Source organism: Ostrinia nubilalis, chromosome 25, assembly GCF_963855985.1.
Source record: "Ostrinia nubilalis chromosome 25, ilOstNubi1.1, whole genome shotgun sequence".
Classification (NCBI taxonomy): domain Eukaryota; kingdom Metazoa; phylum Arthropoda; class Insecta; order Lepidoptera; family Crambidae; genus Ostrinia; species Ostrinia nubilalis.
The window spans coordinates 2,030,147-2,043,819 of record NC_087112.1 but is presented as its reverse complement, the minus strand read 5'-3'; the positions used below and the strand labels follow the sequence as shown (position 1 = coordinate 2,043,819).

General features: G+C 41.8%; 1 protein-coding gene across 1 annotated transcript in view; it reads left to right on the top strand.

Moving 5' to 3' along the window:
• Positions 1-6,022, top strand: part of LOC135084060 (uncharacterized) — a 58,170-nt gene extending 52,148 nt beyond the window's left edge. Inside the window, exon 4 of the mRNA XM_063978803.1 lies at positions 5,882-6,022. Coding sequence (XP_063834873.1) covers positions 5,882-6,022 — 141 coding nt within the window. The remainder of the gene's footprint in view (positions 1-5,881) is intronic.
• Positions 6,023-13,673: the final 7,651 nt, after the last annotated feature.

Sequence of the window (13,673 nt, the reverse complement as noted above, 5' to 3'; positions counted from 1 at the left end):
AGGAGTTGCAGTGGTGGGAATAGTCAGCGTCAAATAGTTCGTAACACCCAAAGTGGCCAAAATGTTGATAACACTTAACCTTATTTCAAAGATATAACAAAGACGTGTTGCGAACTTATGGGCTACTTTAGGAGTGGGGTTCGAACCCGCGTTCCTCGGATCTCGATTCGGCCTGTCCGACTTAATCACCGTTGGACTATTATCGCTTCATTCTCGCAATTAAGACAACATGATCTACCTTTCCATCCTATACTGTGATGAGGATGTCCTTGAGCAAGTAATCGCTGTTATGTAACGTAATGAGCGGGTTATCGCTTAGATGCCTTCTAGTTTGTTATGTAACGTGTAATGTTTACGTTACGGTTTCCAAGCTTGAAGAGAGTATGTGACTCGCCTGGTCCTCCTCAGAAGGTTAAAAACAAGAAAGTAACTCCACTTAACACCTTTGTATCTTGAAATTAGGAAAAATAATTTTAGTAACTTAGTGGTAATCAGGAAGTTTATCAGTTTCATTAAGGTCTTCATCAAGGGGTCTGATTTAGTTATATTTAACTAGCTTTTGCCCGCGGCTTCACCGGCGTGAAATTTATTTTATCACAGATCGTCATAAATTATAGCTTATATGTTATTCTGGGCTATAAACAATAATACTGTAAAGTTTCATCAAAATCCGTTCAGTAGTTTTTGCGTGAAAGAGTAACAAACATCCAGACATCCAAGCTTTCGCATTTATAATATTAGTAGGAAGTAGAATTTTCACCACCAGTATGAAATTATGAATTAAGAATTTCTTGGTTTTGTCGGTCGCAACTCTTATCGTTGGACCCCTAAAAGTGTTTCAAGAAAACTGAAGGGGCCAATCTAATTAAACGTTATGTAGATACATAAATAACATAAGTCATAGCAAATGCATTTATCGAGTTGACATGGCAGGTATTTATTGGAATCATCGTACCACTTGAATTTATCATTTATTTGTCATTGAGATAGGTATAACGATTATAATTATTAAAGATAGATTTTATTATTATTATTGGTTTTTGGGCCTTTATTTGCGCCAACTCGACCAGGTTTGATCTATTGTGGCAGCCCTTGTCTTTAAAGTTCACTGCTTAGTCCCGTTGAGTCTATAAATTTCCAGATTCTTTGGAGCGTGATATCTGCTATCTCATCCGGGTGCATGATGTGTCGCCCGAGATGGATACTTCTTTTGCTCATAAGCGGGAAGCATGAGCAAAGAACATGCATGGCCGTTTCTTCTTCTGTATGGCAGAATCTGCACAGAGTTTCCTCGGTCATGTTCATGTTCGATTTATGTTTGTTTAGTTTGCAGTGGCCGGTCAGTATTCTAGTCACTGCACAGGCTTTGTATCTTTTGAACTTTAGCAGTTCCTTAGTTACTTTATTGCTATATCCCTGAATGAGTGCTTTTGAGTGTTTTTGTCCCGATGTAGACTTCCACCACTCAATAGCCTCTTGTTTGCAGAGGGCGGTTAGTAGCGTGGTGGCTCGTTGTTTGGTAATTCCACAGAACGGTTCTACGCCGATTTGAGGGTTATCGGCTCCATCTCTGGCGAGTTCATCTGCTACTTCGTTTCCTTCTATATTCGAATGTCCTGGTACCCATGTAAGCGTTACTTTGTTGGTATTTCCCAGTGCATTCAGTGTCTCGGTGCATGTTTGCACCAATTTTGACGTGTATTCGAAGGATGTTAAGGCCAGCAGTGCTGCTTGGCTGTCTGAGTTGATGTAGATGTGTTGATCCTGGAGCTTCCTTTCCAAGTTTATCTCTGCACATTTGTTTATGGCAAAGACCTCGGCTTGGAAGATTGAGGCTTCAGTCCCCATGTTTAGGCTAACTTTGAGCTTAGGCCTCTCTCCGTAGATCCCGCAACCTACATTATTTTCCTTTTTGGATCCGTCCGTGTACCAGACGTGACTACCTTCCTTAAATGACATTTGGCCTTCTAGCCATTTGTCTCTAGGAGGTATGTTTACGGAATATAGTTTGGTGAAGTTACATTCCGTATGCATGTCGTCACTGGGCATGCACAGAAGTTTGTTTTCAAGTACTGATTCCTTGAGTCTTATCAGATTTTGAGAAGCCCATCTGACTTTCGTGCGGGTGCAGATTCTATATGTGCTCTGCTTGGCTTCTTTTTGCACATGCATATGCAGTGGTATAAGATCAAGCAGAGCATTTAATGCAGCCCCTGGTGTCGTTGATAGTGCTCCGGTTGCTGTGATGCAGGCTAGCCGTTGTAGGCTGCTCAATTTCTGTATTGTTGTCATTTGGTTGACCTTGCCGCACCAGACGGCAGAGGCATAATGATAACTTTATTGCATAGGACTCAAAGTTATAGTATTCGAATGATACATGATTGGTACTCTCATTAGCATGTACGTACACAGTGTATTTATATAAACAACTATTCAATTGACTTAGAACCTTATGCCACACGATATAAAATCCATTATCAAATGTTAAATTTCGTGGTAAGTTCTATTGCTATCGGCTGTACATTAACAATAGATATGCTTAATCTAAAAGTCTCAAAAAGACCGACAAAAAACCAGCACGACTCCTATCGGTCACCATCAGAGCTTGCGGACAAAAACTACAAAAAAATATAACAACAGTGCGTTGTACTTAAGGATAGGCAAAAAATAGTACAACATAGTGCCTGATTCTGAGATACTCGTATTATTCACTATCTCGAAAACCTGTACGGCTAGCACGAAAAACTTTCGAGTTCGAATCGTTTGCGTATTCGAATCGCCATCAAAAGATTTAGTACGAAAACTGCAACCCTTGTGAACGTGTCGTAAAGTGAACTTAGTAGAAATGGTTGCACGAAACTTATTTTGAGAATCAAAATTGTCACAGGTTGAGTATCGAATTTTGTCGAATACGCAAACGATTCGAAGACGAAAGTTGTTCATGCTAGAGGTATTGTAATGTCTCTCGAATAGACAAGAAAGAAGAAATAAAGAAAAAATAGTAATTTTATGTAATTAGCATTTGCTCGCAAAGAGGTATGTCAAGAAGCTGGTCTTCCGCGAACACCTTGGTTATGGGTATTAAGTATCCTTTTGGGAAGACAACTAGAACGTTTTTCTGTATTTTTCTCAAAACATCCAGCAACCTGCATCCAGCGGCTTCCCGCTACCTTTATGAGGTCGTCGATCCACCTTGTGGGTGGACGTCCTACGCTGCGCTTTCCGGTACGTGGCCTCAACTCCAGAACCTTGCTGCCCCATCGGCCGTCAGTTCTGCGCCCTGCCCATTGCCACTTCAGCTTAGCATACCTAGTTAATTCAACAAAACGTTTATGTACAGATAGCACATTAGCCTATCCATTTTTGGAGCAAACTCGCCCCTATTACAACTGCTTAAGAAGCCAGTGCTTACCTTGTTGTGCCTTGTCTGTACTACATTCGTCACTAACGTTTGACAGCTCAATTACTACTGCTGTCTCTTTTTATCGACTTAAACTAGGAGACGGGGAATTTTAATAGCTGTACAGAATCGGGCCTATACCTCAATAGGACAGGCAGATCGATGCGGTGTTCTTATGAAACTCGCTCACGACTGGATGAGTAAGAATCGCCACAGAGTTCATATTATGTCTACGACAAAAAATATTTCACTTGATGAGTATTAGCCAACATTGAATCTATTCTTGAGTGTTGATTCGTATTGGAGTCCGTATTAAGAATACTAGCTTATGATACTGCACAGTCAACTTAAGTTTACGTTACTATACTACATTTTCTGACTCGTGACCGCGACTCAAGAACTTTTCTGCTTCTCTATAGCTAACAGTTCCATATTAAAAAAGGAACCTGTTTATGACTTTTAGCATCTTCGACAACAAACTTACACTGTGTCAGCCCAAAACTCCGCCGCAAGAGTGGCGTTGTCAGTAGCATCCATTAAATCTTCTGGCGAGCAGTTGTTTGGGCACGCAGGGCACGACATCATGTGCTACGTCGACTAGCACCAATCTTTAATTTGCATCTAGCCAGATGAAAAATGCACACAATCTAAAAAGAGCACATATTCTTCCGATCACATCTAAGTGTGCCGAACCAATCATGATTATAATTGCTTCGTTTATCATAGTAAAATCTTTTCGCCATCTTCCATTTAGCGTCGCCATAAAAAGCTATCGAAGCAGACTCCCACAGCGAAACTCGTTTACGCCATATCGATTTCCATTGCATCTACTATAGACTTGTAGACTAGATGTCGAACCTTATTAGCAATCGTGCGATGCATTTGTGAAGGTAGAATGTAGGATAGTGATACAATTAATGCCGGTTCCACACTAGCCAAACAGTCCAACTGTTCGTCCAACCTTTCACCACACTTGACTCTAGGCCAGGGTTTCCCAATTTTTTTTTGCCAAGGAACCCTAATTGATTATACTTTTCCTAGCGGAACCCCCGTACTACTCCGCCCGCACGCCCTGCCCCTCCCTTGTGCGTAAACAAGTCGGTGCGCGCGAACAACGTCGGTCACGAAACGTGGGATAATATTTTTTACGGAACCCTTGCGGCCTTTCCACGGAACCCCAGGGTTCCGCGGACCACCTTTCGGGAACCGCTGCTCTAGGCGATACTTTGGTGTCCTTTGATTACCAATTGAAAAGATCACCTAGGTAATCAAAGTGGACTTCTTTCTTATCCATGGGTGATCAAAGGACACCAAAGTGTCGCCTGGAGTCCACTTTATGGAGTGATCTAATCCAGGTGATCAAAGTGGAATAAGATTAGCACTCTATTGTTACTAAATTTCAGTCAGTTCAACGGACTGAAGTTCCCCGCACATTTACTCTTCCTTCTGGTACCAAGTCATTATATCGCCTCTTGTTGTTGTACCACATACCTTGTATGTAGACATAGTACACGGCTATCGCCAGAACATAATAGTAAAACTTGTTTGTTTTTTCCTGCTACCATAATCGCCGTCACGTCAACCTGCCACTGACCGATTTCCCCGATGGATTTTGGAGTTTAAACACCTAAGTTTAAGGTTCAAAATTTAGTCGTAAGTTGGCTGATTCATAAGCTGGTGATTGGCATACCATTGTTGATAAACTAATCACCGGACAGGATTGGGCTCGACTAGAAAAAGCTAAGTTTTTCTACTAACAAGTTGCTAAGCTGTTCTCGGGTACAATAACCCTTTCACAAAGGTTGCAATTAATCAATCATCTAATGAGGTTCTAATTAATAATTCAATTATATCTCGGGTCGTGTAGGTTATCTATGCCCGGTTGGTATACCTACAGATTGTTTACATTACTTTACATCCATGTGGTCGGAACAGAACTTGTAGATAGTTATTTTAAGCGTTAATTTAGATTTTTTATGGACCTGGACTTTCGTGGATTTCGGTGAAAGATAAACATATTTATGTTCACACCCTTCTTATTAACCGAATTCGAAATACTACATCTTCAGATAAGCTCTTCAGAATAAAAATTGTGTCGCACTCATAATGTAGACATGCGCCGTCGGTTACCCAAAAAACTAAAATTAGCAAGTAAATATCGACTAAATTGTCGACAACAACATTATCAGAACTCGTGGCATATCTGCTTCTTTCGCTCACTCGCAAATGACCAAATGAGTATAAACGCAATGACATACCATACTTAGTATAAACGTCCGTAAGTTAGGGGCCAATTCCTCAGCAGTACTGAACAGCCAGGAACCCAAGACAACTACTAGTAAAGAAGCCCTGCTCCTAGTTTTTAGCCCCAACACAAAAATGAGGATGTTTTGACCGCTGTATGTCTAACTAAGGCACCGTAGCTCTTAATCGGGTGAACCAATTTGGACGATTTTTTTTACATTGAATCTTTTCCACCAGGTCGGGTCCGGCAGATGCAGCTCGCCAGGCACGGGCCCGCTGTCTCCGGCGGAGGGCGTCCGCTTCACGCACTCGCACCACCCGCACCCGCTGCACCATGCGCTGCTGCAGTCCAGCGTGAAGCGCGGCAAGGAGCTGTGAGTACCTGGATACTGTAGCGGAGCCTGCTGAGATTATACAGCTGACTATACAGCTGTAGCCCCGTCATTCTGTTCAGGGAAGGGCGTCTGCTTCACGCACCCGCTGCAACTCTGCTGCGGTCTAGCGTTTAGGGCGGCAAGCAGCTGTGAGTACCTGGATACTGTAGCGGAGCCTGCTGGGACTATACAGCTGTAGTCCCGTCATACTGTTCAGGGGAGGGCGGCCGCTTCACGCACTCACACCACCCGCACCCGCTGCACCATGCGTTGCTGCAGTCCAGCGTCAAGCGCGGCAAGGAGTTGTGAGTACCTGGATACTGTAGGGAAGCCTGCTGAGTCTATACAGCTGTAGCCCCGTCATACTGTTCACTATTCAGGGGAAGGCGCGGCCACTTCACGCTCCCGCTGCGACTCTGCTGAAGTCTAGGGTCAAGCGCGGCAAGGAGCTGTGAGTACCCGGATACTGTAGCAGAGCCTGCTGAGAGTATGTATACAGCTGTAGCCCCGTCATACTGTTCAGGGGAGGGCGACCGCTTCACGCACTCGCACCACCCGCACCCGCTGCACCACACCCTGCTGCAGTCCAGCGTCAAGCGCGGCAAGGAGCTGTGAGTACCTGGACACTAGCGGAGCCTGCTGAGACTATACAGCTGTAGCCCCGTCATACTGTTCAGGGGAGGGCGTCCGCTTCACGCACTCGCACCACCCGCACCCGCTGCACCACGCGCTGCTGCAGTCCAGCGTCAAGCGCGGCAAGGAGCTGTGAGTACCTGGCAACACTGTAGTGGGGCCTATTGGAACTATTGCTGTCGTAGACCCGCGCAACTGTCCTCTACCTACGCGGTCTCCCAAAATTCGGTACGTTATGTAGCGAGAAAGGTAGACAGAACCATAGATTGTCTTCCACCTACGAAGCTATCAGCGTGTTGACGCTCATTCCTTGGAGCCGTGAGTACCTGGCAGCTCTTCATCTCTGCTGAAACTCACTTAAGTTCACGGATCTATGAAGCGGTATGGGTAGATTTAAACAAGTTCATTCATGCACTACAGCTGCAGTCAGCTTCAATATCGGCAATCTGCTGTGAGTATGTGTGGGCACTACGGGCGCTCACATCTTAGCTGGAACCAGTCCTGCTGTATAACAGCTGTATTAAACTGCTACAAGAACATGTGGAATTGTGGATCCCATAGCGAGAGCGTTGTTACCTTTGTGGAGCTATGGATCTGCTCATAGGTTTAGCCAAAGCTACCTAAGTGTCTTTTGCCACTTATGGCCTAATGCCGTCGATGCCTGACGTAAGTATACGTAAATATGTATGACTGATGCTACATTTATCCCTATTATTTACCTATTTCCGTAGCGTTATTTAGCTATAATAACATATTTAGTTCAGTAGCTAAGCTATAGTACCGCACGGATTCCTGGTGTTTTGCCAATACGTGCACTTGCGTAGTAATGCCAAATTTAATAGCCCTCCCTCGTGTTTACATGTCTAACCAAATAAGAACCAAGGATATGTAAGTACATACTCATAAGTAGATTGGATAGATTAGATTATTAGTATTTTAGTTTATTTTGTAATGGCTAAAGAGAGAGTTAATCACGCCCTAGTTAAGTTAATGATGTTTAAGCGACCTACTTGTATCATATTCAGTGCTCAAGATAAGAAAAAAAAAACAAACGTCAAGTTAAGGCTTAGTTAAGACATATTAACATTTCTACTAGATGTACAGTCAGCGTCAAATAGTTCGTGACATCCAAAGTAGCTAAAAAGTTCGCAACACGACTTAGTTGCAATGAGGGCTATCGTTTTTATACTTAACAGTTGGCACCCCTGGCGATTGACAGGACCTTACTCTACAGTGGCGCCATCTTGATGAGTGCTAATGCGATAGTCCTCCTACCACTTTAGCGCTCACCAGTTGGTGCCACTGTCTTCGCTACTAGCAAGTGACAGGACCTTACTCTACAGTGGCGCTAACTGGTGAGCGCTAAAACGATAGCCCTCATTGGAATTAGGTTCTGTTGTCTAATTTTTGACCACTTTGGGTGTCACGAACTATTTGACGCAGACTGTACGCAGGGTGTTAGGTCATTAAGGAGTTCTTGTTTCATACAAAGTCAACCCACACGATTAAAGAAGATTTTAACAGAACATGACCTCAGCAGGGTAAACTGCCAGTCATTGGACAGTTAAGAAAGTTATTGGACAGTTATTTACTGAATTAATAAAGTGCAAGTATGTACTTTAGATACCAAGACATATTTAACCGATTTTGTGTGACGACTCAAGAGCAACGGCTGCACAAAGGCTACTCAAACCCCATCCAAAATAAAACCTTCAAACCCGTCACAGAGTGGCCGCGTCCATACATTATTTCCCATGCTATAAATACACAATTATATAATTAACTTTTAAAAAAAATAAAACCGACTTCAAATGCGTGAACACAAAAAAAAACTAAAAATTAAAAATATTGCGTATAAAAAAGTTCATCCCCAATTTTCCACCCTTGGGGGTGAAATATTTTCTTCAAATTCGCATGAAACCACCCTTTTGATAATACCTATTCAACAAAAAAATTATCGTTCAAATTGATTTATAATCGGCGGAGATATTGCGTATAAAAAAGTTCATCCCCAATTTTCCACCCTTGGGGGTTGTTTTTTCTATTATTAAATTTAAATGGGACCACCCTTGAGGTATTACCTATACGCCGAAAAAAGATTTGTTCAAATCGGTTCGTAATTGGCGGAGTTATCGCGTAACAAACATAGAAAAAAAAAAAAAACATACGGGTCGAATTGAGAACCTCCTCCTTTTTTGAAGTCGGTTGAAAATAGCATTTTTCTATTTCAACAACTGAGAGATTCCGACTGATGGAGATAAAAGGGCGCTTTTTTCAAGGAATATTCATTGTATTTTAAGAAATATTCATTTTAAGAAAATTTAAGGGTTGTTTTGTCCAATGACTGTCGGTTTACCCTATTACTTACAATACATTATGTATTATAGAGACAGACATAATATTATTATCCTACCCTCAAGATAAGCAATACCTAAGTCTTTGGGTCGGCGAATCCGACTCGAGAACTCCCTGAGGATGTCCCTCCGGTAAACATGTTAATTACCAATTTATGACAAGGCTATGTCTCTGGAAAAACACAGCAGAAATGAAGACATTGTGATAGAGAAAAATAAGGCTTATAGCTATAGAACACCAATAAAAACCTGAGATTTTGTTGGATTAATAATAAGGGTTGTAAACCAAGAGCCAAGCTATGTTAGTCTAGCTTAGCTCGCATAGCGGACGCAGTTTTCCATGATTGTGTGCAAACCGCAAACTATGCAAACACTATGGAATACTGCGTCAGTTTTGAGAGCTAAGCTAAGTTTAGCTTTGCTCTTGGACTTCGACCAGCATGTAAATAGACAAGGTTTGAAACATTTTTGTTTAAATAAAATAGAACTCATAAAGGTAGCGGGGCAGAGGCTACTACCAACCGGGCAATATGGAAGTCATTGGGGGAGGCCTATGTTCAGCAGTGGACGTCCTGTGGCTGAAATGATAATGATGATGAGAAAACAGATTAGTAGGGGGCAATTTTCTTTTTGATACAACATTTTGATTCGTATTTCTATACTAATAGAGTTCCAAATGTTTGTCCACAGCGATGGTCGCAGGTGGTCGGTGGCGTCGCTGCCCTCCTCCGGGTACGGAACCACCCCGGGCAGCTCCAGCTTATCAGTAAGTTTATATTACTACTACTACCTACTAATCTAAAGGCCGGTTACAGGTGACCTTATCTACCAGATATATCCATCTGAGACCTGTGAAACAAAATTTATCTGGCAGATAAGTTTTTGTTAGGGACTTAGTCAGAAAGGTACCCTTCTTAAAACATGATTGAAACACGATTGGTGGAATTTCATCCATGCAAACGGTCAGACAATTTCAGATATTTCGTTTAAGTATCCTGTATGATAAAATTTTCAGCTCCATTATTATTTGCAAGTTGAAGTTAAAAGTAATCTAATCCAGCTGCATAACTACATTTGTATTTGCCTGATACTCACGTCCATTAAAAAACTAATTGAAACATTAGCAAAAAACATTTCGTCAAGTATGTTCCTTAACTACAGCTAGGCACTACGTCAATACCTTTTACCAATGTTCTATAACTACGTGAATGCGCGGCACTAAATCACAAAATAAGGATGCCATCAAATTGCCGATATCCCTAGTTCGCAGGGCCAGGGGTCCGTTCCCAAAGGGTCCAGAGTACGGTGCGCAAATAAGTGAAACACCCTTTTGGAAGTTTTTTGACAAAACAAAGACAAAACTGGCAAAAATCGGAACTAATAACCAAGTATTGATAGTAGCGCCCTCCTGAAAATGTCGTAATTATATGGTTGTCCAACGTGGCAAAAATAGGAACTGAACTGATGTCGTGCCCTGAGTGCTCGAGCAACTGCACTCAGGAGGATTTTATGAGTGCTGCTGACAACGTCACTTTTGTGGCGGAGTTTTGGGCTGACACTGTTTAGGTTTGTAGTCGTGACGAAAAGAAGAATAGGAACTAATAATCCAGTATTGATATAGCGCCCTCCTGACCATGTCATAGCTGGGACGGTTCAATGTTGGACAAATATTGGTGGAGTTACAGTTAATTTTTTATTTATTTATTTATTTATTTTTTTTTAATTTTATTTATTAATTTGACGGATGACTGTTCTGGCCAGAGACCATTTAGGCATTTTTTTTTCGTTCGTCCGTTCGTTCGTTTCAGCCAAATGACGTCCATTGCTGGACAAAGGCCTCCCCCAAGGTTTTCCACAATGAACGGTCCTGCGCTGCCCGCAGCCAGGTTCTTCCCGCGATCTTTACTAGATCGTCGGTCCACCTAGTAGGACGTCTCTTTACGTTCAAATAAATTATTAAAAAATAAGGTAATACAAAAGTTTCACAATACGGCTCCTAATCAGAATTTTATTACAAGAGGAAAAAGAAAACTTACATTTCGGGCATTGTTTTTATCTCAACCTTTCGTTAGTGTCTCAAAAAGAACAAACTGTATTTCTACGTTGACTGTACCCGTATCACTCTTCATTACTACTCAGACTATACACAACACACTCAAAGTATTAGTTCGCTACCTACGGGGAAATATAAAAGTTACGACTTTGTGGACTCTACGTGTGTTTGGATCTTGTAAAGGAACCTTTTGGAAACTTTGTTGGATGTAGAAGAATATAATGAATAGAATAACGCCCGTATTCACAAACGATGCCTGCTTAAGTGAAGCAGCAAATAGAATGCACAGCGTTGAATAGAGCTCTGTGATTGGTTCGTGTGTCACCCATTGTCATTGGTTGTTTGTGAATACGGGCGTTAGACTATTGAATCTAATCGCATATAAACAAAAACAACAACAAGAATAAAAACAATTAGTGAGCCACTGCGAAAATGGGCTCTCAGTATTAATCTATAGTCTGGTCGCTGAGCACGTAGAATTTTGTCCAATGACCCCAAGCTACCTATCCTTATCGCTCGCGCGTAATTATATTGCTGTCGTGACTGTGCGACCAGACTTTAGATATGCTCGTAAGGGCATGTCAAGAAGCTGGTCTTCCGCGGACGCCTTGTTTTGGCATCGCGCATACCTTTCGAGGAGACACCGACTCGAGTTCAAAAGGGTGCGCAATGCACCGAAAATGTAGAGTTACAATGTTTTATTTACTGTCTTGAGCTGCTTCTCAACACTTATCTACTTATTGTCTCAAAGCAGTTGTAGGATTAAAGTTTTAATGGGTTTTAGAAAAGTGCTTTAAAATTGGTAGAAAATAAATTACCTACTGTTATGTCTAGCTAAAAAGTGGGTTATGTTGAACAGAAACAGGCTTTTGTAGAACAAAATGACCGAAATTAATAATGATTTCCCTATGAATCAATGACAAATGATGTAGGTACGTCAAAGTCATGCATATGGTATTTTACTGCTCAGTTTTGCCTTAAATGGACAATGCAATTATATTTCAAGACAAGGTACCTAATTGAAATTAGTGACTCATTTTACCCGCAAGTCTATATTGGAAAACGGAAAATACGTCAAAATATTTGTATTACTTATTTCCTTTCCACATTTATTGAGAATGTTACCTACCATCAGTTCCATTGGCACCTGTGACAGTAGAGGGTGGGGTCTGTGATTTGCAAGTAAATTAATTAGTCCACAAATAATGAAGTTTTTTATTTTAGTCATTAATGATTCCTTTCAGCCACATGACGAGCTATTTGATGTGACTGCGAGCTTTTTGTTCCCGCCCTCTGCCACTTGATTTTAGAAATTCTGCGAGCTATGTCGGTCACTTTAGTTTTCCTGTGGATCTCCTCATTTCTGATTCGATCACGCAGATAAACTTAGAGCATAGCACGCTCCGTTGCCTTTTGGGTGATTTTAAGCCTTCTTATGAGGCCCATAATGAGCGACTACGTTAATTGATGAAGAGAGAGACGAGAATGATGCACGAGTACGAGCCGGTTTTGCGGGCGTCCAAACACCACAATGACAGTCATATGCTGAGTGCAGTCCCATTCCGATGGGCATCGCTGTTGCGACGGGATAGCACTGCTCAGTTCACTTTTTATTTCCTTGTAATATTTATATGTGCTATTTCTGTCTTTTTTTCCGTATACGTTCTCTGTCCTTAACTAAGTGATGTTCATCGTAATAAATCTTTATTCTTTCTTTCTTAATTAATGATTAACCCTTTGTTAATCAGAATTCATGAAAATACAAAAGAACTAATAAACACTGAAGTAGTACGTTAACATTACTAAACAACAAACAAAAGCTTGTTAAACGGAATTGCATTATCGATGCTATCTCTCATTCGATCGAGTGCAGTCGTTGTTTGTCATTCGATTACCGCTGAAGTGCGAGTCATAAAACGATAGTTATAATTAATCATGTTGCTATCGATTTAATCATTTATTATTGGTAATAATGGTCGATGATTTTCCCTGATTCCCTGATCACTGTAGCATAATGTACTTGGCAGCTGGTATCCTTCGTCTAGAATTCTAGATCCAGTACTCACTGAATCATGATCATTATCTGGTTATAAAGTCTCCACTGCAGGAGGACTTAGTTACCAGAGGCAAAAGGTAGTATTTTTTGTACTGTCGGAAAAATACTTAGTGTAGGGTACGTACACCCCCTAAGCTGGCCGGGCGCGTTGGTTGCTATTTCAGGCATTTTCGGGAAGATGGGGTGGTGGTCGGTCCTATTCTATTCAGCTGCAACCACACAGCTATGCGCACTGTTTTGCACCAGTATTGTATGTATTGATAGACTTTAAGATAATCGTCTGCCCGAACACGTAACGTATGTAACATTTGCGTGAGACTCCATATCCAAGTGGTTTATACTAACGTGTCGCCTCTCCCCCTTGTTGCAGTCACAATGCTCGTCGCAGGAGCGTCTGCTGGCGGTGCAGGCGGTGTGCGAGCCACCAAGAGCACCTTGCCCGCACTGCCACCAGCACCAGAACTCGCTCAAGTAAGTTGCAGTTCTGCAATAGAAATGTGTGGTGTGATGACGATTGTACCTGTAATGTGGCGCTTCTGAGTCTCGTATCCTATAATGT